Source organism: Fukomys damarensis, unplaced genomic scaffold (genome assembly GCF_012274545.1).
Source record: "Fukomys damarensis isolate Sample0158 unplaced genomic scaffold, DMR_v1.0_HiC HiC_scaffold_30, whole genome shotgun sequence".
Classification (NCBI taxonomy): domain Eukaryota; kingdom Metazoa; phylum Chordata; class Mammalia; order Rodentia; family Bathyergidae; genus Fukomys; species Fukomys damarensis.
Genome location: NW_022900942.1, coordinates 69,324,562 through 69,349,890, shown reverse-complemented (window position 1 = coordinate 69,349,890; position 25,329 = coordinate 69,324,562). Strand labels below are relative to the sequence as shown.

Sequence of the window (25,329 nt, the reverse complement as noted above, 5' to 3'; positions counted from 1 at the left end):
TATAGCTATTTAAGAATAGTGGACTTCAAGATGGCAGAGTGGTGAGCAGTGGAGAAAGAGCTTCAAGATTTGGTGTCCTTACACTGGAATATAGCTTTGAGAGGAGAAAGAGGAGAGAAGTGAGTCCCCAAGGCCCAGGAAGGATCTGTGGCAAGAACTGAAGGCTACAGGGAGAGTAAAGAGAGAGATTTTAACAAAGAGGAGGGAGGTTCCAAGCAGTGCTCTCTCCCAGAGCCCAGACTCTCTGAGAGGGAACAGCAAGCCAAAACTACAGATGCACAGTGACTACTGACGACCCCAGAGGTCTTCACAGAGGAATGGAGCAGTGGAATGGAATAGCAAATGAACCAGAATGCAGCAGCTGATGAGTTAACCATGTTCAAAACACACCCAGGAGAGGGTGATTGACCGGTAGCCATCTTAGAGAGGGGCCAACTGAGCTAACTCACAACATCTGTGGGCAGACTCCACCTAGTGGCTTCTGGTGCTTTGGTGTGGGTGCTAAATTCAAATCAGCAAGAGGTCATGGAGCAGAGTTCAAGTTGGCAGGAGACACATAGACTCAAACAATCTGGTTCCAGCCTTATAGCCAGAAACCAGCCTCAACTTTAGAGGAACTAAATGGGCAGACTGGCCACAATTATCCACTACCCCCCCATGAAGGTGCAACTATCATGCTGGATTCATCAATTTGCCCTGAACTCTGCCCACATTGCCTAACAATGACAGCAGAGACACATCTTTTTGAAATCTTTTTCTTTTTTCATTTTTCTTTGTTTCTCTTCCTTTCTAGTTCTTGTTTTGTTTAGTTTTTTCTTGATTGTTTCAACACAGTTCCTAGGGTTTTTTGTTGTTGTTATTCTCTGGTTTTGTTTTTATTTTTTTATTTTTCTCTTTCCCACTTTCTTCCCCAGTTTCCTTAAGTTTGTCCTCCAGTCTGGCATCTGACTTCTTTCTCTTATTTTATTTCTGTTTTTTTTTCTCTCCCTAGCCCCTTTTAAATCTTCTCCCAGGGTAAAAAAAGCAATATTAAGGGCTACAATTTTTCATTTCCTAGGCTGTATTTGGTGCTACTATTGTTGTTGATGGTACTACTTTAGCCGAGGTGACAAAATTGTGCTAGTCAGTTGTTCCTCCCAGTGTACCAAGACTAAGAGCATCTAAAGGTCTTTTAAAAATATCCTACAGGCCAGTGCCAAGTAACTGGCAGAAACTTCTCACCCCCAATAAATTGAAGAGGTAGGATTCTGCAACAGACTCAAAACGCAAAAGCTAGCTGGATCTGATGCTTCTGAGAAGCAGTCATTTCCTAAGGACTCTGAATACTGTCAATAAAACTACTAACCATAAACAAATTACAAGCATCAATTCAGGAATAAAACTTTTTTAAAAAAAGAGAAAATGAGATGACACTTAAACAAAATGAAACCCCCACAGACTTTCAGCTCACCAAAGGCAAACTACAGGGTCAATGAAGTGAAGCAATCCAAAAGCCACCCACCTGAACTCCCTGAAGTGGTAAGAGCTGAGGTAACAAAACAGATGAACAAAGCAGATGAATGAGGCTGTATAAAGAAATCAAAGCAGAAATAATTTCCCAGATAACACAGAGATGGTGACCAGAATGAAAAATATAGGAAATGAATGAAAAACAAAGGAATGTGATGGAAGCCATGAGCACCCAGCATAGGAAAGAAATGGAATCCATGACAGAGATTCAAACAGATACCCAGGAGATTAAAACCTCCATTGAAAATACATGCAGTAGAATGAGCCAATGTGAGAGCAGAATATCAGGTACAGAAGACAGGATTGCAGGAATGGGGATTTAGCTCAGTGATGCTACACATGCCTCACAAGTGCAAGGTCACAAGTTCAATCCCCAGTACTGCAAGGAGGAGAAGGAGAAGAGAAAGAGAAGAAAGAGGAAGATGAGGAGGCAGAAGAAGAGAAAGAGGAAAAAGGAAGAGAGGGAGGAGAGGAGGAGAGGAGAGGAGAGGAGGAAGAGGAAGACTATGATGATGATGATGACAATAGGATTGTGGTTACCAATCAAGAAGAGTGATTTCTTAAAAATAGGGACCATGATAAATCAATCCAGCAGCTGCTAGATGATGCAAAGAAGAATACTACAAGATTGATTGGAGTCAATGCAAAAGCAGGAGATAGTGCAAATGACATAAAGCCCCGTTCTCAGAAGTAATGGCAGAAAACTTCCCAAGCAGGGGAAAAGAATTTGACACACAGACAAGGGAGGTATATAGGACCCCAATTAGCCATGACTAAAAAAAAAATCTTTCCCAAGGCATATAATAATAGTCAACATTCCAGAAACTCAACACAAGGACAGAATATTAAAATCTGTTAGAGAAAAGAAATAAATCACCTATAAAGGAAAGTCCATCGGAATTACAGCAGATTTCTCAACACAAACTCTCAAGTCAAGGAGAGTTTGGAGTGAAGTATTTCAAGCCCTGAAGAAAACAACTTCCAACCCAGAATGATGTACCCTGCAAAACTATCTTTTACAACTGATGGAGAAACAAGATACTTGCATGTCAAAGAACACCTGAAGAAATTCATGACCACCAAACCAACACTCCAAAGTGTTCTGAAAGATATTCCAGAGAGAGATAATAAGGATCACAACTCCATGAACTCCAACTGAATGAATCCACCAGACAAGGCAAAACATTAAATAGAAAAAGAAAGGAAGCCAACAGCAGGAAAATAAAATGGCAAAGATAAGACAATACATATCAGTTATAACTATCGATGTTAATGATCTAAATTCACCAATCAAAAGAAACAAGACTGGCAAAATAGATAAAAAAGCAAGATCCAACAATATGCTGCATTCAAGAAAAACATTTAATTGAAAAAGAAATTCACAGACTGGAAGTCAAGGGATGGAAAACAATATTTCACATGACAGGGAACAGAAGAAAAGCAGGGGCAGCTATCCTATCTGCAGACAAAGTGGATTTCAAGCCAAGACTCATTAAAAGAGACAAAAAAGGTCACTACGTCCTGGTAAAGGGAACAATCCAAGAGGAAGAGATAACAATCCTAAATATATATGCACCAAATAGCAGCACACACAACTATACCAAACAAATATTAATGGACATGAAAAATCATATAAGCACTAAGACAGTTGTAACAGGGGACCTCAATACCCCACTGTCACATATAGACAGATCAACTAAACAAAAAAATCAACAATGAAATATTAGTACTGAACTAAACTTTTGAACAAATGTACTTAGTAGATGTCTACAGAGTGTTCCACCCTACAACATCAGAATACACATTCTTCTCAGCTGCACATGGGACTTTCTCCAAAACAGACCACACACTAGCTCATACAACATGCTTAAGTAAATGCAAAGGAGTTGAACTTACCCCATGCATATTATCAAACCATAGTGCAGTGAAATTGAAAATCAACAGCAAAAGAAACCACAAGAACTTCATAAACACATGGAAATTAAAAAATATCCTCCTGAACAACCAGTGGGTCACAGATGAAATTAAAGAAGAAATCACACAATTTTTACATTTAAATGATAATGACAATACAAAATACTGGAACTTGTGGGATGCAATGAAAGCAGTCCTACAAGGGACATTTATAGTGGTGAATTGTCATATTAGGAAAATAGAGCAAGCTCAAATAAACAACATAATGTTGAATCTCAAGCTTCTAGAAAAAGAAGAGCAAGTCAAGCCCAAAGCATGTATGAGGGAGAAACTATAAAAATCAGAGCAGAAATAAATGCAATAGAGACTAAGAAAATGATACAAAGAATAGAAGACTGGAAGAGTTTTTTTGAAAGATTAGATAAAACTGACAAAGCCTTAGGCAACCTTATCCAAAAAGAGGAAATAAAAACCTCAAAACATGCAATGAGGAATAAAAAGGGAGAAATCAAAACAGATCCTGCAGAGACCCAGAAGATCATCAATACCTACTTCAAGAACCTGTATTCTAATAAGATAGAAAATACAGAAGAAATGGATAGATTCCTAGATACATAGAATTACCAAAACTGAATCAAGAAAATATAGAAATTCTAAAGAAACCAATAGTAGCCAATGAAATTGAATATGTAATTAAAAACCTACCAACAAAGAAAACCCCTAATCCTAATGGATTTACTGCCGAATTCTACAAGAAATTTAGAGGAAACCTAATATCACTATTCCTCAAACTCTTTAATTAAACTGAAAGGGAAGCAATACTTCCAGATTCATTCCTGGAAGCAAGCATTACCCTGATTCCCAAACCAGAGAAGGATCCAACCAAGAAGGAGAATTACAGGCCAATCTCCCTAATGAACACAGATGTGAAAATCCTCAATAATTTACTGACAAACAGAATGCAGCAAATCATCAAGAAGGTGATGACCAAGTAGTATTCATTCCAGGGATACAGGGTGGTTCAACATATGCAAATCAATAAATGTAATATGCTATATTAACAGAGCCAAGGACAAAAAAAAACATATGATCCTCTCAATAGGTGCAGAAAAAGCGCTTGACAAGGTCCAACATCCATTTTTATAAAAACCCTATGGAAAATGGGAGAGATGGTCTTTATCTCAATCTGATCAAAGCCATCTATGATACACCAACAGCCAATCTCATATTAAATGGACAAAAATTGAAAGCTTTCACTCTAAAATCAGGAACAAGATAAGGATGTCCACTGTCACTACTCTTGCTCAATATAGTTCAGGAAACATTAGCCAGAGCAATTAGATAAGAGAAAGAAATAAAAGGAATAACGATAGGAAAGGAAGAAGTTAAATTACCATTATTTGTGGATGACATGATATTCCACATAGAAGACCCCAAAATCTCCACCAAAACACTTTTAGATTTGATAATCAAATTCAGTGGTGTAGCTAGATACAAAGTCAAGACTTAAAAGTAAATTTTAGTTTCTCACACCAGAGAAACTATTTGGTATTTACACATGTGTGTCTTCCTTATTTCACTTAAGAGTATGACTTCAATATGCATTCATTTTCCTATGAATGACTTTGGTTTCTCATTCTTTATGGCAGAGTAGTACTCCATTTTATAGAAAAACCACACCTTTTTTATCCAGTCTCCAACTGATGGGCAATTGAAAATGTAAATAAGATCCAAATTGTATAACTCATAATGTGAAATAGGAAGAAAGGGGCTAAAGGTGTAGGGGAAGTGGGAAGGGTGGGGGAAGGAAATAAGGGACAAGAAAAATATAAGAAAAGGAAAAAAATGGAAAGAAAGTCTTTGTAAATAGGGGAGGGTGGAGGGGATAAAGGGAGGGCAGGGGAATGGGGAAAAAATGAGAACCAAAATCTCTCATGTAAAAGTACAAGATCCCAAAGATGAATGCAACTGTACTGTATACTTAAAAGTATCAAAAACTCAATAAGATTTTTTTTTAAAAAAGAACAAGCTAAAAAAAAAAAGACTTAAAAGTCAATAGCCTTCCTGTACACAGACTCAAGGAGAGAGAAATCAGAGAAACAGTCTCTTTCACAATAGCATCCAAAAAATGAAATACCTAGGAATCAACCTAATGAAGGAAATAAAAGACCTCTACATTGAAAACTACAGTACTCTGAAAACGAGATTGAAGAGGATATCAGAAAATGGAAAGACAACCTTTGTTCTTGGATAGGAAGAACCAATATAGTGAAAATGGACACACTTCCAAAATTGTTATACAGATTTAATGCAATCCCAATCAAAATTCCAATGGAGTATCTCACAGAATTAGAAAAAAAAATCCTAAAATTTATTTGGAACCAGAAGAGACCTAGAATAGCAAAGGCAATTCTGGGTAACAAAGACAAAGTAGGGGTATCATAATCTCTGACCTGAAATTATACTACAAAGCTACCATGATAAAAAACAGCATGGTACTGGTAAAAGAACAGACCTGAGAATCAAAGGACTAGACTAGAAGATGCAGAAACCATACCAAACATGCTCAGCCACCTTACCTTTGACAAAGGAGCCAAACACCTTCACTGGAAGAAAGATAGCCTGTTTAATAAATGGTGCTGGAAAAACTGGCTTTCCACATGCCAAAGATTGAAATTAGACCCATATCTTTCACCATGCACTAGCCTAAAATCAAAATGGATAAAAAAAATCCAAATATTAAAACAGAAACACTAAAATATGCTGGAAGAGAGAACTGGTAGAACACTTGAGGACATAAGAGTAGGCAAAGACTTCACAAACAAAACCCAGAGCCCACGGGAAATATTTAAAAAAATCAACAACTAGGACCTCATCTTATTAAAAAGCTTCTCCACAGCAAGACAACCACCAACAGAGTGAAAAGGCAACACACCAAGTTGGAAAAAGATTTTTACCAGCTATTCAGATAAAGGACTATTATCTAGAAGATATAAGGAACTCAAACAAAATCAGACCCCTCAAATTTAAAGACCTAATTCAAAAAATGGGCATCTGAAATGAAAAGACACTTTGCAGATGAAGAATTAGAAATGGCAAATAAACATATGAAAAAAATGTTCAACATCACCGGTCATTCAAGAGTTGCAAATTAAAACAATGCTGAAATTCCATTTCACTCCAGAAAGAATGGCTGCTATCAAGAGATCAACCTATAACAAATGTTGGCAGGGCTTGGGGAAAAAGGAACCCTTCTCCAGTGCTGGTGGGAGTGCAGACTGGTGCAACCACTGTGGAAATCAGTGTGGAGATTCCTCAAAAAACTAGAACTAGAGGTTCCATTTGACCTAGATATACCTCTTCTTGGTATCTTCCTGAAAGAAGTAAAAGCATCATACCTCAGCTATAATTTGCACACCTACACTTAAGTAATACAGTTTGTAATAGCTAAAACTTGGAGAGCCCAAAAGCCCATCAACTGAAGAGTAGATAAAGAAGATGAGGGTTTTTAATACAATGGAGTGCTGCTACTCTGCCATAAAGAAGGAGGAGCTTCAGACATTTACAGCTAAATGAATGGACCTTGCGACACACTCTTAAGGGTAACAAATTGGACACACGTGTTTAATTCTCTGGTGTGAGAAACTGAACGTGGAAATAAGAACTGAGATGTATAGTGGACGTTGGGAAATGGGAAGGAAGTGTTCACATGGGAAGGGGAACAAGGGAGGGGGGAGAAAGGAAGGGAGGGACAAGAAAAAGTGAAAATAGAAGGAAAAATGGAAACAAAGTTTTTGTAACAGGGAGGGGAAGGGACTTGAGGGGAGAAATGATAAAATAAACTCTATTTTACTTTTTAAAAAAGAATACTACACAATGCTTACAATTTTTGGAATTATTCAGTCTTCTTCTTAGCTATACCTTGAAAAAAAGAAATATAGAAGAATATGGCTTTCAGATACATTCGCTGAAATTACCTTTACAGGGTCCCGATAGCCAAACGAGCTTATATACTTGTAGGTAAAGGCAAGCATTTTCTGGGCAAGGTGTATTGACACTGCATGACAGGTCTCAAAAATACTTGCGCGATTTTCCACCAGTGGCTTCAGTTTCATGTTCAGTGTATATTGTACAATGTGGACTTTCCGAGCTCCATTGACAGAAATTATTGGTATCAAAAACTTCTCAAATTCTTCCTAATGAGAGAAATCAAAGAACCTAATATATCTGGTGGGTAAAAAGTCATTCATTCATAGCACACAGACACTGTGGAGACCTATTCAGTGGAAAAAGTAGGTTTTTTTCAGCCAGTAAGTGGCTGAGTGCTGGCATCTAACCCTACTCTGACCCTCTGAGGGCTCATGGTTGCTCTTGATTTATGGAATTGATTCATAATTAAGTGGTACTGACAAAGGAAATATATATAGCCCTAAAATATATACTTCTTCTGAAATGTAATCTTGAAATAAGGCATTAAAGAAATTAGTTTGGTTTCATACTCAAATGTTACATTTTGAATTATGAAAAATGAAGCAAAAGTTCCAACCTGTATCATTTGTAAATTATTCATATCTGTTTCAAATTTTTCTCTCAGTTCACTTCTCAGGCGTTCAATTGCATCAATTTCCTGCTCATCTTCCTCGCTCATCTCTTCCTCATCTTTTGTAAACACTTCCAGGATGTTCTCAATGTCGTCCTCATCCTCGTCAGGCTCTTCCTCACTACTCTCGTCATCTTCTCTAACACCAACCTAAAGAAGAAAGCATTCCCTTTCTCTCCACACACGGAATATGTGCGGATACTTGGCATTGGCTGGTATCCTGTAATAACAGTCATCTGGTAACACAGTAAAGGTTTAAATACCTGGCATTCAGAACTCTGACACTACAGCAACCCCATAACCCCATAAGTAAATGCAAAGTGTTAAATGCTACCAAATGCTATAGTTATCAGAATGTCATATTTTTTAATGGTCTTCAGAAGCAATACTTCTAGCAGCTCAAAGAATATGAAAACATATTAGCTATTTAACTGGGATGAGATCAGTTGGTTTATCTGTAAAATAGGAGTAATAAAAGTAAGGCAGTTTACAAGGTTTAGGGGAGCATTCATTAACATAATAAATGGGAAGCCCAGTCCAGTTATGATAGCATGTGTCTGTAATTCCAGAAATTGGAAAACTGAGGCAGGAGGACTGCAGGATCAAGCTCACCCTGGACAACTGAGTAACTTGGTGAGACTCCATCTCAAAACAGAAACAGGTTCTGGAGTTATATTTCAATGGCAGAGTGCCCCTAGATTCAATCCACAGTACCAGAAAACACAAGGAGGGGAGGAGGCAGAAAGAGAGAGAAAGAAAGACAGACAGAAATCCTAGAAAAGTCTGTGGCACCTGATACACTACTATAGTCACTTGGGATAAAGGACTACACCGATAACATCACTGCCCTGGCCTTTTAGGAGACTATAGCTCATATGGGAAACAAGATTATTTCGTGAACGATTATTGAACACCATGGCAGGAATTTGGTACTAAGTTGTGTACACAGACTTTCAGTGGTATTGTTCTTTTTGCATACAAAAAAGAAGCGTGTTATACGTCTGCTGCCCGGCCTCCACACTCTTGCAGTCCTTGTCTCAGCTGGAGCTCGCCGTCTGGTCCGAAGCTTGGGAGTTATCTCGAATTTGGAGAGCACTCTTCTCTGTGGAAAAGTCCTTGTCTCAGCTGGAGCTCGCCGTCTGGTCCGAAGCTTGGGAGTTATCTCGAATTTGGAGTTCTCCTGGCATCTCCCTTTCTCATTCCTTTTTTCCCCCCAGGAACTGGGGATTGAACTCAGGACCTTGCACTTGCAAGGCAGGCGCGGTGCCACTGAGTTAAATCCCCGGCCGGCATCTCACTTCCTATCTCTCACCATCCAGTTATCAAAGGACTCCAGTCGTAAATAACAGTCAACATTCCCTCTTTTCCAGCCCCTCTCCACTGCTTCCCTCCTTGGTTTCTCTTTCGTGATACTGCTACATAATCCATGCTTTGTTCCTTTCACAGGTGCCTGGAGCTTGGGTTTGGGCTTGTGGGTGCAGGAAGAGGGTAAGACCCCGGGTGCTCCTCTCTCCAAAGGGAGCTTAGCTATAGGACACTGTTTCTCACTCCCGGATCTCTCTTGGAGGATTCTGAAGCCATTTGGTCCTCTCACTACTTTTTCCTTTTCCTTATATTTTCACAATTTTTAAATTTTGAAATTTGATTCTTTAAGGATCATTGGAAGTATGCAGGGTGTGCTCACCCTATAAGCTAGAGGCGTCTTGGTTCTAGGTAAACTTGTACTCACTTTTCTGGATCTGCTTAGTAGCTCTTCTAACTTTTCTTTTTTAATAGAAAAATCTTAAAATTAATTTTTATTATGAAGTAAAAAATGAGTCTCTCTTACACTCCTATCTCTAATTTTATTCTCCTCCCTGGAAATAATGGGTTAACAATATACTTAGAAGCCTTTTAAATGTTTCCCCATATATATCTAGCTCTATTTTATGTTAAATATAAAGGTGACCATTTTATTGTCTACAACTTGCCATAAAATATTTAGCTATATATTTAAATTTCTTACTATATCAGAACTTACATATCATTGTTTTTAACAGCCATATATAGCTTTATAATATCAGCTTATTTAAACATTCTTCTATCTTGAAATGTGTTTTTCTTTCTATAGAAATGTCTTGAAAGTAAAAACACACAGAGTGGAAGGCAGCCATTTTTTTACTCTTGTGATATTTAGTTCCTCTTTCCTGCTAGTGGTGACGAGGAATTTGTCTAGCTTAACACACGCTTCTTCTTCCTTTTCTCTTCTGCCTGTTCTTGTTTTAGCTGTATTTCTCTTCTTGATTTTTCAGTTGAGTGTCTATAACTTTAAGCACTATCCCCAAATCTCTGTTTCTTGAGTTACCATCTTTAGAAATACATCTGGATTCTCCACAATTCAAGAAGATGTCCTTATTCATCCTTCTACTCTCTCTCTCTCTCTCCAGTATCCAAATAGTCTCCACATTATATTTACATTTCTATAGTACAACTATAGTTCAGTATTTATACAGATAAATTCTTCATACAGAAAATTATTTTAAAAATTGAAAGCAAACAAAAACAATTTGATTGATTCTGAAATGAAATACAATACACAAATGCTAATTTTAATTATGTCACCTTTATTTGCCACAGCTGCAGATAGTGCAATGAGTAACGTGATTACATGCTGAGAAACACATACCATTCTAAGGTGACTGTTTCTAGTACTAAGGCCAAACGTAATTTTTCTTCCTATGCAAAATCATGCCACATCTTAATTTGTCCCATCTTTAGGTAATGCTTTTCTTGACTGGCTACATTTTTCAGGGAGAAATCTGAAAGGCTAATTTTCAAAAATCTTAAGAATCTGGAAATGTTTCCATTTCTCTCTTACATGTTATGAACAGTTTGGCTAAGTAGAGAATTCCAGGTTGGAAATCACTGTGACTTAGGGATTTGAACATACTGCCTCTGTCACATGTTATCTAGTACTGTTAATGATATATCTGACATAAATCTTATTCAAATGCTAGCCTAGTCTTATTTCTTTGTAGGTATCTTTTGTTCTTTATACTAGTACTTAAGATCTTGTCTTTGCACTTGCCAATCTCAGATTTCACAGAAACACATCCAATGTGCATTTTTCTTCATTTGTTCTGCTTGGCATTCCATGAGCTCTTTTATTTGAAGACCCACTATTCTCTTCAAGGTTGGGAATTTCTAATGTTTCTTAGAGTATCTCCTCTTTTATTTTATTCTCCCTTTTATGTGTTGTGTACTTGCCTTCTTTACTAATCCCATATATTTCCAATTTCCCATCTCTTGTATGTTTGGTCTATATTTGAGAAATTTTCTTGGCTTTTCCTTTTAATCTTGTTGATAATTTTCCTCAAGACTATGTAAACCATGGTTGGCTAATTATTTTATGAATTAAAGACTAAATTTATTAATTCAGAGCAACTGCAGATCTCTATATGTAAGTAATGTATCACACTTGAATTTGAGACGTGAAGATAAAAGAAGCAGGAAGTTAGGAGCTTGCACCAAATAATGGAGAGCACTAACAAATGTTTTATAGCACATAACATTTTCTAGATGATTTATTTAATTCCCTTAGAAATGATTTGCAGATATTTTTCTTGCGGGGGGCACATACCATTGCTACAGGAATGACTGGTTGAGCTGACTTTAAATTTTTTTGTAGTTCATACCCTCATACTGACTAAATAATGAAATTATAAGCATATAATGAATTTTATTTTTACTTTTTGATATACAAAAAGTAGTATTTTGTTTTGTTTTGTGTTTTCCATGCTGGGGGTTGAACCCAGAACTCCACACATACTAGACAAGGACTCTACTAAGCTATATCCTCAGGCATACATGTTATTTCTTTTTCTTATATATGGTTTTGGATAGTAGCTATAGTGCAATGTTGATTTTAAAAGAAGGCTAATATCCTAAAAATTATTCAGCGCAAACTATCTGAGAGACTCACAGGTTCATTCTTCCTAGGGAAAATATTTCATTTTTCTGTAAATTGTAATTTATTCTTCTGTAACAGTGCTACTTTTTTGTGGTGTCACGACAAAATGCAGATTTGGGGGAGTAATGGTAATTAGAAGGAAGCAACTGGCCAAGGGTGAGTTTTCTGATTTTTGTGCATTTGCCTCAGAATAATGGTGATTGAGATCACTAAAATTCCAATAGAAAATGTACTCACTATCTTACTGGTTGAAACAAGCAGAAAGCAGACTCCTTATGAGAAGGAGCCACAATCAGGGCCATCAGAGAGAGAGGGTAAACTCCAGAGAAAAGAGATCCAGAGAAGGGAATGAATAATGAATTCAGTGCTAAGACTGTCCTGGCCTCTGGTTAGACTATGAACCAGGCATATATAGGCAATCCAAGAGTAGTATCAGTCAAGTTGCCAACTATTACCAGGCATGGCAGAGTCTTCTTGTTTAGTCCCATTAAGTTAATCACCTGCTAAAACAGGAGGTTCTCTTTGAAGGCATAGAACAGAATCCAAAATCCCCTTGTATACTATTTATAATTCCAGGATGTAATCTACAATTACTCAGAATATGAAGGATCATAAAGCTATATATGATGCATTCTCATGAAGATAGATAATAATCAAACACCCACCCCAAGTGTTAGAATTACCAAAAGAGAGGACTCTAAAGCAGTCATTATCACTGTAATCAATGAGGAAAGGAAAATACCCTTCTAATAAATTAAAAGATAGGAAATCTCAGGATGTAAATAGAAAATATAAAAATTAACCATTTGAAAATTTAGAATTTAAAAATTACGATATTTGATAATAAAAATAATTATCTGAGTGGGATAACACCAGAATGGAGATAAAGATGGAACAGTCAGTGAATTTATAGGTAGATGAAGAGAAATTATCTAACTTACAGAGTAAAAAGATTTTTTTAATGGCAAGAGTCTCAGGAATATGGAATAAAATCTAATCAATTTTTTATTGGAGTTTCAGTAGCAGAAGACAAAGGATAAGGGAGATAGAAAAAATATCCGATGAAATATGTTCAAAGTTTCCCCTAATTTAGTGGAAGATATAAATTTACAGATTAAAGGAGTTTGGTAAGCCCCAAACTAGGTATGTATAAAGAAAATAATATGTCATGATCAAACTACAGAAAATCAAACACAGGGAAAACACTGAAAGCACCCAGAAAAATACAATACAGGGGAACAGAAATTCAGTTGAGCACATGCAGTTACCAGAGGAATCAACAGAGAACATCAGAAATGGAGGCATCTGGATAAATGCAAAAGTGGATCTATTTTCCTCTTAATTAAAAATATTATAAGTTGAAAACAAAACTGACAGCCTTTTCTTGTGTGGTTTATAATGAACTGAATTGTAAAACACATGACAACTAGAGCATCAAGGGTGTGGACAGGCTGTGGAACAATGGCACACAATTACAAGTTTCTATAGTATTATGTGGAATAATACTGACTCTTAAGAAGAATATAGAAGGCTAAGAATGTATGTGTGATTCTACAGTAATCACTAAAAACAAAGTATATATGTACAATTAAAAATCCAAAAAATAAATAAATGAGCTGTTGTCTTAGTTATTTTCTTGTTGCCTGGCATGAACAAGTTAAGGGAGGAAAGATTTATTTTAGCTTCAATTTGTAAGAGTTTCAGTCCATAGTTGACGGCTCCAAGGGAGGGCAGCATGGCTGAGGGGAATGGCAGAGGAGAAACAGCTCATGGCAAGGCAAGCAAGACACAGGAAGCAGTGAACAACAAGCCTTCCTTTCCATTTTAATTCCTTTCAGGGTACAAAAGCCCATTGGTTGGTGCCACCCACACCCAGGGTGGGCCTTCTCATTATCCACACCCAGAAATATGTTACACCAATCGTGGACTAATCCAGTTATCACACAGCCAAAAGGCAGTATCATACATCCATGACCCAGCAACCTCCCCAAAGCCACACCTTTGAGTCTCTGAGGCCTGGGGGACATCTAGATATAAATCTTAAGAGCTGCCAACCACTGCAGTGTGGTTAGCCACTTAGAATAACGTTCTCGGTACAGACACATTTGATGAAGTGGTAGCCTTTCTACAATACATCAAATAACACAAAGAAGACTAGAAAGAGCAAATAGGGAAACATAAAACAGAGGGCATTAACAGAAAGCAAACACAATGCATCATATCAGAGAAACAGGACTAGTTTGAAGTAATGTGTTACAACTTCCTATCAGTATGGAAAGGTAGGCCATTAGAGATTATTATCAGAATGTGCATGATTAAAAAGGAAAAGGGAGAGGAAGGCATTAAGAAATAGAAGTGAAAGACCTTTATGAGTTTGAAGGGCTTCCCAATATTGATGTATATTGTTCAGATCTGCAGATTCCCTTATTACACTGTGGAGCAAGTGAGATTGCTTCCTATATCTGGATTTTAAGATATTACTTGGAACTGTTTGTTTTCTAATGTCTACAGTCATAATCTCCAATCTCTGCATTGCTGAACTTTTGCTTGTTGTTTCCTCACGAAATGCCCTGAGGATGTCAGCTTTTGTGCCTAAACACTTTGCCTTCCCCCTAGAACAGCAGACCCTAAACTCTGGCATCAGGGAAAGATTTCATGGAAGTCAGGTTTCTCAAACTATGGAAAGGAGAATGGTTTTAGGATAATTCAAGTGCTTAACATTCGCTGTGCACTTTTCCTTCCGTTACTATTATTTTGTCAGATATAATCACAATTATACAGCTCGTCATAAGGAAGACTTTGGGGAGGGGGTGAGCTTGTTTTCCTGCAACTAGATGGTCCCAACTGGAGATGATCAGAGGTATGCTGCTTATGTGTAGTCACTCTGGACATTTTGGTTGCTGTCACTGCAGAAAATCCTGCTTCAAAATGATAGGATATTGGAAACAAAGGTTGGCTTTTCAGTACTTTTGTGACAATCTAAGATACTCCTTCTACACTTTAATGCAGAGCATGTGGATACTGAAGTTGTCTAAATCTTTTAAGGGCCTGTCATTTCCAATCTCATGCCATTGATCCTCTTCTAGTAGAGACAAAGTTGATTTACCAGGCTTACTCACAAATGGGTTGCAGGCATATTCCTTCTCACTTCAGGTATCTTCTGTGATGGGAAGTAATGGTCCAGTTCTTCTGAAAGCTGAGACAGGTGATCGTGCACCAGCTGAAAGAAGGCCCTGGCTCAGTCTCTTTCAAAATGTCTGCTAAGTTTGAAATATTTAAAAATTCCTGGCTGGGGATTTAGCTCATTGGTGCCACTGCCTGCCTTGCATGAGCAAGGTCCTGAGTTCAATCCCAGATTTTTTAAAAATCCCAATATTTAGTCATTGCCCCTATAATTCCAGTTTGGATTTGAATTAATCCACTTTATCTGACAATTTGAACACAGCTGTCATTCTCCCCTGAAGTGACTGACTTCACTGAGCAGATGAATATTTCACAGAAGTGAACTAGTTTTGTGACCCATTCTCTGACACTGATATGTGGCACCAGTGATGACTGTTTTTCTAAAAGAAATCTCTAGAGGAGTCCTCATAACTCACACACTTTGGTTAGTGGTCTCCCTTTAGAAAGCCATCGCACTCCTGTGTACGAAACAGGTGTGCTCTGCATCCATCTCCACACACAGCTGCATGCACAGACATGAGTTGAGGGCATGTACTTAAACACAGTTGATAATTTCAATCACATCCAGCAAAAATATCACCAGATCAGATGATACTTTTTGGCTAACTAGCACTTCTCTATGGATGATTCAGTACATAGAGTCACATTCAGAAGAGAAATCTCTGACCCGAGCAGTGAAACCAGAAAGCCATCCACTTATGGCTATTGCTCCACCTATACATAGAGCAACATAAAATAACCAAATCAATTTCCCGTAATGTTATCATTCAAAGGCTTGAATAGTTCTTCAGCTGTGGTGTTGGCTGGCGGTGAAAATGCACACGACATGTCCTCATGCACACCATCCTGAAAAGGATATCACCCGAAAGCGAGCACTGTTGCCTTGATGTCAGCACCAGTAGACTCATTGACCTGGGTTGTGTATCACAGTGGCTCATTAATCCTGTCTAACAATTGGGCCTCAGAATCCTGCTGTTTCATCAATTCGTCCAGGTGCCAGCTGAAGGAGGAACCCATGTTGTTGTTGAACAGCAGCCTCTCCTAAAAGTTCAGGACAAATGTCGTCAGCGGCGGGCAGGATCAGCTCTCATCAGTAGTGCAGGGCCTCAGCTTTAGCAACACAGCCACTAAGAATGATGCTCGCAGTGCAGGCGCATTGGACGGGGTGGAGGCTGTCAGTGATTGCTTCCGTTCTTCATGTTCATGTTTTTTTTCTTCTGAAAAACTCTAATGGCTTGTCTTTTAACGCAGGGTGCTTGATCTCTATGTGGTAAAGCAATTTTGAAGGTTTCCTAACAAGATAACCTAAACAGAGTAGGCTTTCAGGGCATGTTTAGTCAGAGTGTGAGCGCTGGAAAGAGGTCAAAGATCTCATTCACTTTATGGCTTAGTTGTCACAGTCTGAAACAATATCTCAATATTTGCTGATGGAAAGAAGGAAAATCAAGGTAAATAATGAAGCTTCCTGTTCATAGATGGTGCCATAATTTTCTCAGCCTACTTGTTTCAGTTTTTGTTGTTGTTGCTTGGTTTTGGTTTTGGTTGGGGACCCTCTATGGAGACAAGGCATTTGCTGGTATTGGCCTCTCTTTTGTGGTATTTTGTGTCCACAGTTGCAGGTGCATGGTATGATCAGTCATCTGTAGAGAAGCCCAGTGTGTTCACACCAGAGTGATGCACGGGTGCTTTTGCAGCAAGTCATATTCCCTGATACTCCTCTGTTCTCCTTCCCTTTGTTTGGCGGAGCATTTTATATACATGTAAATCAAACAGGAGAGTCACTCTGGAAATGATGTTACAGAGGTGTCTTAAACCAGAAGGCAAAGACCTCTGTATCATTTGCCTTGGTCACAAGGGTCACTCGCAGACCAACTGTATAAATATGAGTCTCAGTTCTCCTTTATACCAGTTTGTCTGCTTTCACCTTGTCTCTGACTTCTGCATCCTTAAGTTTCTTGGCTATAGCACCCGGGTCAACTTGAAATTGCCACTCAATTTCTCAATGAAACAGTAATCCATGGAGATACCTCAGAGAGCTTGGACTGGTGGTTCCATTTGACCCAGCCATCCCTCTGCTGGGTATCTTTCCAAAAGAACTAAAAGAATCATATCACAGAGAAGTATGTGCACCCATGTTTATAACGGCACAGTTTGTAATAGCTAAATCTTGGAAACAGCCCATTTGCTCATCCGTTGGAAACTGGATAACGAAGATGTGGTTTTTCTATAAAATGGAATACTACTTAGCCACAAAGAATGAGAAAATAGATTCATTCATAGGAAAATGGATACATATTGAAGATATACTCCTAAATGAAATAAATAAGGCACACATGTGTAAATACCGAATAGTTTCCCTGGTGTGAATAATCTGCAATAATACATAAGATCCTAATAAGATTACTGACATTTAGAAATGGGAAGAAAGGAGCTAAAGGTGTAGGGAAGGTGGGATGGGTAGGGGAAGGGTAATAAGGGAAAAGAAAAAAAATGTGAGAGAATGAAAAGATGAAAATAAAGTGTTTGTAGATGGGGAAGGGAGGAGGGGGTGAAGGGAGGGCAGGGGTAAAGGGAAAAAAATGAGAATCAAGACCTGTCATGTAAAGATACAAGATCCCAACAATGAATGTAACTGTACTGTATACCTAAAATGTACCAATAAACTCAATTAAAGCTGGAAAAAAAAACCAATAATCCATAATCTTCAAGATTTATCTTTTTAAAACAGCAGGCAGAGAAAAGGAGCTATTGAGAATCCCACATAGATTTCTGTCTGTGAGGGTTTGCAGGCTCTCCCCATTCCAGTCCTTTATACTGAGACAATCAACAGTCCAACTCCTGTTCAACTCTATGAGCTGTGTCTATTCTACTCCCTGCAGCACGGACTGGAGGTGTGAAAGCAAAAATGAAAATCTCAAAGAAGCTCCTTTCTGTGTAGTGTTATATTTTCCATTACATTATTTAAATGTGTTTAATGGGATTTTTCGTTAAGAATTTTTTTCTGATTATAAATACAACAACTACAATAAAATTAGTGTAAACAGTTGTGGTATATTGAAAAGAATATAGAAACAATGTGTAACCACTAATCCTGTGTAAATCTGTATAATTCCTTTAAGATTGTTAGATGCATCTTTTTATTTTACATTGTTGAGATCAGGAGTAATGGGTATTTTACTCTTTTAACTAATGTTATTTACTTACCATCTCTTTCTTTTTTCTCTCTCTTTCTAAAATAAGTTCAGCTCTTCTTTTAGTAATCATATCCTCCTATTAAAGAAACATTTAAAATCTTTAATAAAAATGATAAAAATTACTTTCTTTGTATTAATCTATTTTAAGTAGAAACAGTGTTTGGATGCAAGGGTGAGAAACTTTCCAGGGAAGGATGTGTTCATGGTAATCATGCTGTTTGCATCTTTGTTCTTCTAGGCCAATCAGCTCTTTCCCCTGAAACAGCACCTGGGGTCATTCTTTCCACAAATATTAGAACTGCTTTGCAAAACTTATTATGCACTTGTGGACTTCACATTAGACAATTTCAGACATGAAAAAACAGAAATATACTTGGAAGCAATTTGTTGAAATGACAGTCTTTTGTCTTAGTATTAAAATATAATTGTCTAAAATTTTTGTACAGTTACTCATGAGGAAAGCAAATGTACTTCAGAGAAAGAGACAGACATGATCAGTGATTCAGTCCTTCCGTTTTTCTAGGGTCCTTTAGATCTCATGCAAAGGGTCCTGATATGTCCACAAAGTTTAAATGAAAACTCATTAGTTCCCCTCAGCCTTTGGGGTTGGTTGGTTCAGAACTCTCCAAACTGCAAATTTAAAGTTTTAATTTTAAAAGCATTTAACCTTAATATTTATATTCTAAATCCGCTCCTCTGCGCTCTTCATTTAAAAAAGCAGTGCAGCCTATGTAATCATCCTGTCTGCCGGATGCTAGCACTGTCTTGAACGTCACCATCTACGTGCTTTCATGTCCTGCTCCAGTTGCATAGCATCGCCCTACCCAAAGGCAAGGTAACGGAAATTGAGAAGGTTTACCTCGGTCATGGCACACAGTGTGTGTGGGAGGGTAAAGGGACTCCCAGGGGAGAGGTAGGAAGGCGTGTGCTGTGGCAGCTGCTCAGAAGCAGGGTATATATTTGCTCCTGCAGAGAAATAAATGAGCAAGACAGCTTGGAACCCTCTGAGGCGTTCAGACCCTAATAAGGTGACTTGGTCAAAATAAAGTTTTGGGAAAATAGCCTGGAATCATATGCAAGGCTGGCCTGGCAGGGGCAGAGAGGAAGACAAGAAGAATGATTAGTCTTGTCAGTGTGAACCAAGAAGGATCTGAGGTAGCACAGAGCTCCTGGGTGTGGAAAGGACCAGCACACACATGACGTTGTGAACTAGCTCTGGGGTCTGCTGTAGTGCTGCTTAGGGTCCCCAGAGTTCTCAGGGTGGCAGCAAGGAGGCTGCCTCCTCCTCTGCCTGGCAGGGCCTAGCAGAGGGAAGCCTGGCATGTTCTCGTCACATGTTGATTATCAAAAAGCTTCAAATAATTTTCATTATAAGAACTCAATAACTGAAGAAAAATGTTTCCATACTGTGCTATTAAAACCAGAAAACTACACTCTATAATTTAAATAGATATTAAACAGATTTATTAACATGTACTTATATAGAACACCTGCCTTGATTTTTGCCTTCACGGCTTTGATGAGTTTTTTCCTTTCTAATTTCTTCTGTTGTTTCAGTTTCCATTTTTCAACTTGGAAGGGAAGAAGACGATCAGAAATATCTTGATCATCAACTTGTATAAAAACAGCAGCATCTGGGAAAAATCCATGCTCCCCCAGAAACTGGGCCTCTTCCAGATACCGTGGGAAACCATCCAGGACAAAGCCTGTGGAACTAGGTGGAAATTTTCACAACTTACCTTTATTTGCTTAAAATATTATGTTATACATATGTACATCTACATTATGTTATTACATGTGTATATATTATAGATTTTCTAATGTTTTGATAAATCTCTATCAGCTGTATAATGAATAGTTTAAAAGTTTACTGTGGTGTGTTTTACTTCTTTTTAATATTTCTGGTTGTATACATAGTATTTATTTTCCAAAAATATAAAACTAAATTAAAATTATAATAGTTTATGTTTATAATATAAAATTATAGTCAATAAGTTTACAGACAATTGCTTACTAATTAGAAGCTTACTAAAAGATGTAAAAGGATCAGATTTAAAAAAAAACAAAACAAAACAAGTTTCCTGCTTGGGAGGAGTTAAGGTTTCATGCTGTTCATGACAAACACACTTAGCTGGCCACCCTCAGTGGGACCCTACCTCTGGCAGTTTTTCTTCTAATGATGCTTCTTAGAAGTTCACACCCTCCCTCCTGGGTCTCCTTGTGACCAGTGACAATTATTGATGTATGTACCCTAACTCCTATATAGAAGATGGTTACATTTAAATGGGGTTGTCAAACTTGCCGAGTGCAATAAAACTTAAGGATTGTGAAAATAACTACAACACTAAGATATTTCCATTAGGGAGTACTTAAAAAACAACCAGGCTGTAAGGTCTTGGCTTCATTTAATTGAAAGAGTCAACACTGGTCCTCTTTTGAGAGTTTATTCTGCTTAACTAAAATTTGGTTTAGGTATTTACATTTAAATAAATTTTCTTCTTAATAGGACTTTTATAAACATCTGACAGCTTCAGGCTTCAGAGATGTTGATTCTAAAATGCTAATTTTCCTTTCTTATAAGTAGGCAAATTTCCATATACTGGCCGTAATATGTGCGTCCTCTTTTTCAGGAATGCCTTCAGTCTAGTCTCCTCTGGAAGGAGCATTTTTATTCCTAATGCTCCAGCTATCACTTCTTTGTTAAGACTTCCAGTCTTTCAATCTGTCTTTCTGGAGTTTTGCATTTTAATTTGAAGTTTCATTCCTCCCTCCCTTCCTTCCTTCATTCCATCTTTCCTTTCTTCCTTCCCTCCTTTTTTTTCTGTTTTCTTTTTTTCCAGTGTTGGGAATTGAAACCAGCACCTATGGGCTGACATACAACCCCAGCCCTTTTCTATTTTTTGAGACAAAGTCTCAATAAATAGGCAAGTTGCCTAGGTTAAGTGTAAACTTGTGATCCTCCTGCCTCAGCCTCCCAGAGTGTAAGGATTGTACATATGCACCACCACACCTGGCTATGATTTAGAATTTTCAAAAAGCTGCTAGTTTCTCTATCTGAATGCCCTTCTGGAAAGATATATACATTATACTGTCAAAAACCATACTCACCGTTACCCTTCAAACTGATCTTCCTCAGACTACTCCCCACAGCGGAATTTCAGAGCTGTTCACACTCTCTCAACTCCCCCCTGATTCTAGCACTCACAAGTCCTGCCTTCTCTCATCTGCATTCACATTGCTATTTCTGCCATCACCACTTAGTGCAGCCCTTAGACTCCCTCTCCAGGACTAGTGCAATAGTCTTTTTTAAAAGTCTTTAGATTTTCCCCTGATTACAAAGCAACAAATCTCACTGGAAAAGTTGAAAATTTGAGAAAAGATGATAAAAGGCAAAATTATCCATATCTTGTATCTCAGAGGTTATCGCCATTTTTATTTCTTTCCAATTGGTTCTTCATGTGTCCATCTCTCTATCATATTATAAATAGTTCTGCATCTACTTTTTAAGTTAACATCATATAAAAATATTTCACATATTACAAACTCTTCATTTAATAAATGCTAATGGTTGCATAATACTCAGTTGTTTTATTTAGGTTTTTACAATTTCACTGTTTAAATTCTTCAATACATGTTTCTATATATTTATATCTACATATGGATATATTTTTGGTACTGGAGATAAAACTCAGGACCTTACTCCTGTGAGACAGGCACAGCACCACTGAGATAAATCCCTGGCCCTAGATATATATTTTTAGTAAACAGTGTGAAGTCAGGAGCTAAACTATACAGATGCAGGACCTGCCTACGTTTCCTACAACTATTCATCTAATTTAAACAAGAGGCTTTTTTTCAAAAGCTAATGACTAATAATACTACCCATTCATTTCAGCTAGGAATTAAGTGAAAATAGGTGAAAGAGATCCCCAGGGACATAGGAGGAGGACTCACACTGGCCAGTTGTCTAGATTCTGTATGATTCAGCTTCCCTATTTCCTAAATGAGATAATAAAAGTTTTTAATCCCATAGGATTATTCTAAGGATTAAGTAAATTAATTTGATTAAAACAGTAGAACAATACCAAGTATAAGTAAATGTGAGTGTGCTATAAATCAGTATTATAAATAGCATTTCACTCACTTCTACTGGATATCAAGGCAAACGACTCTCACTAAGAAATTGAAGTGAAGATTTAAACTCTGGTGAACTGGACATTTGTCCCATCTGGGGTCCAAATTGTGCCTGGCATTTGGTAGAGGATAACATTATGGACAGCTATTAAGTAGTTTAAATTGTAATCATTAAAAGACCTCAGGGGCAAGAATCCAGCACATCGTCAGGGAACACAGCTTAGAAGATGAGTCCTGAACTACAACTGTGCATTAGAATCACCTTGGAATCAAATATACCAATTCCTGGGTCCCAGATGCATGTCTCTAATAAGTCGCCCAAGTGAATCATGAGTTCACATGAATGCAAAGGAGAAATTCTTAAATTTATGTTGCACTACATTTTTATCTTTAAAAATATAGCATATAAAAATCAATGAATATATAGTCCTATATAAATTAAGATACCATATTGGTTCTTTATGCCACCACTCAGAAAGCATTACTTCAAGAATTTCAGAAGGCAATGGCTCATTATCTATTAGACTTGATTTAATTGTTTCTTCTTCTTCTGTTAGTTGTACTTCTGGAGGCTAAAGATAAAAATTAGAAAATAAAAGAAATTTTAAAACCCTAGCCAGGTGAAAGGGTACACACACTTGCAGTCTCAGTACACAAAAGGCTGAGGTGGGACAATCACCGGAGCCAAGAGTTGGAGGCCAACCTGGGCAACACAGTCAGACTTTGTCTCAAAAGAGAAAAGAAGCTGTGACAAAACAGAAAAGCAATACCATATGAATAAATAATGCTGCATTACACCACTGATTAGGATAGACCTTTTTTCCTTTCTAGGTTCATTTTTCACACAGTTGAATGTAAACATTCTAAAATTTGAGCTCTTCTATTTGTACCAGAGGAATTACTAGTGACAACATAATACATTTTCATAAACGTCATCAGGGTCATAACTCCGTCAAAACTTTGTTCAATATACCTCACATACCCACAAGGCTTAACTGATTTTTGTCACCTATTCTATAATTGTAAAGTATTCCAAACTAAATACTGTTTACTGAATGAGTAACCAAGTAGCCATCTGAAATAGTCTGAAAGGGGACTGTGATATCGTAATAACAAATAGAAAGTATTGTGGTGATTAACTCAAGTTGACTGTCTCTCTGAAAATTACCCTTGAATGGATAATTAGATAAACAAAAAATCCAAAACAGTTTGTACTGGAATTAAATTATTTTTGTTGGGTACTTCTGCCATCCAAAATTTTCAGAATGAATAAGGTATGACAAACTGCTACATACCAGGAAGTAGGATCTAATTCTATTTCCTAAAAATAACGTGCCTTAATATATGCCTCCTAGGAAGTTAAATGATTCAGGAACCCACAAAAGAAAACCAAATGACCACACAAAGACAGAACACATTTTGTTACATTTAAAACTTTTGATCAGTTAAATTAAAAACTCTCAATCAATATACCTATTTTAAGTTAACAGATCAGCTTCTCCCCGACTCTAGTAAATATGGATGAAAAATATTAAAGAATATATTTGAAAATGTGCCATATTACCTACTAGATGCAATATAATTATATCTGGGTCCATATACGGTAGCTCATTGGTGAAGAAAATAGCCTAGCTATATCAGAAATGGTTCAAAAATGAATTAGAATTTAAATGTTTCTTTTTACAAGCCCAGATAGAAGCCATCTAAAAGATATACACAAACTTTCCTCTTAGGTAGAGTTAGATATTAATATTTTGAGACCTCCATTGGCACTGGAGCAGATCAAGTAAGGCTTCTTGATTGAAAAGAGAGCACAATAAAGGACAACCTTAAATCAAGGCCTAGACACATCAAGTGAACAGCACACACTGTCTGGCCACAGAAAGCTTCTCTGATTTTTTCTCTAAATAAGCAGTAAGACCTGTATTAATACTGGGAATGGTGGCTTGTAAATGAATTTTTTGTGCACTACTAGTGCACAAAACTCAAACCCAGAGTATTGCACATGTAGGCCAGTGCTGGGCTGCTGAGCCACTCCCCCAATCCTTTGAATGACTTCATTGGGCTAATTTCTTCACCCTTCTTGGGAAGGTTACAGAGCTTTATATTACTTCCCAAAAGAAACCCCAAGATGTATAACTATCTGCAAAGAGATTAGTAGGATTACCTCCTTCTTTGTGTTTTCTTCCTCAAGTTTAATATTGGCCTGAACAGCAAGTTCTTCAAGTTCTTGCTTTGCGGCTTGCTCTTCCTCAGAATCTTCCTCAAATTCAGGTCCAAATTTCTTTCCAGTTCTGAGCAGTAGTTTTTCCTGAAGAACTTCTTCAAACTGAATGTGAAAAATACCAAAATTTTCTGCCAGCTGTCTTCCACACACAGTTTTGCCAGATCCACGGGGGCCTAGCAGGCATATTCTTGGTGGAGGAGCCTGTCACAGGGTGAGGGAGCATGGAAGATTAGGAGGAGGAAGTTTAGAATAATTTAGAAGACAAGTCTAGTAACGGCTTGCCCTAAGATGGATAGGAATGACTGCTTTACAAGCACAGAATATTCAGACATCAGGATACATGTTAGTTTCTATTGCTGGGACAAAAGCTGATGTAACCTTGAAGAAAGATATATTTTGGCTCATAGCTTCAGAGGTTTCAGTCTATGTTTGGCTGGTTCCAAGGCAGAAACAACATGACAGAGGATATGATGGAAGAGAGCTGCTCACTGCACAGCAGGAAGCAAAATGAGAAGAGGTCTGAGAACAGTTGCGACCTTCAAAGCCACGCCCCAGTGACCTATTCCTCCAACTAGAACTAGGTCCCACCTCTTTTTTTTTTTTTTTTTTTTTTTTTTTG

At 37.6% G+C, this 25,329-nt stretch overlaps 1 protein-coding gene across 6 annotated transcripts in view; it reads right to left on the bottom strand.

Moving 5' to 3' along the window:
• Positions 1-25,329, bottom strand: part of Ak9 (adenylate kinase 9) — a 115,702-nt gene that overhangs the window by 21,266 nt on the left and 69,107 nt on the right. For 5 of the 6 annotated variants that reach the window (XM_033757527.1, XM_010638976.2, XM_033757528.1 and 2 more), the window contains 6 exons: positions 24,651-24,911; positions 22,931-23,055; positions 19,844-20,063; positions 18,360-18,425; positions 7,970-8,173; positions 7,401-7,619 (listed from right to left, as the gene is read on the bottom strand). In XM_033757527.1, the coding sequence (XP_033613418.1) occupies positions 7,401-7,619; positions 7,970-8,173; positions 18,360-18,425; positions 19,844-20,063; positions 22,931-23,055; positions 24,651-24,911 (1,095 nt within the window). The remainder of the gene's footprint in view (positions 1-7,400; positions 7,620-7,969; positions 8,174-18,359; positions 18,426-19,843; positions 20,064-22,930; positions 23,056-24,650; positions 24,912-25,329) is intronic. The other variant, XM_033757529.1, reaches the window with a different exon arrangement.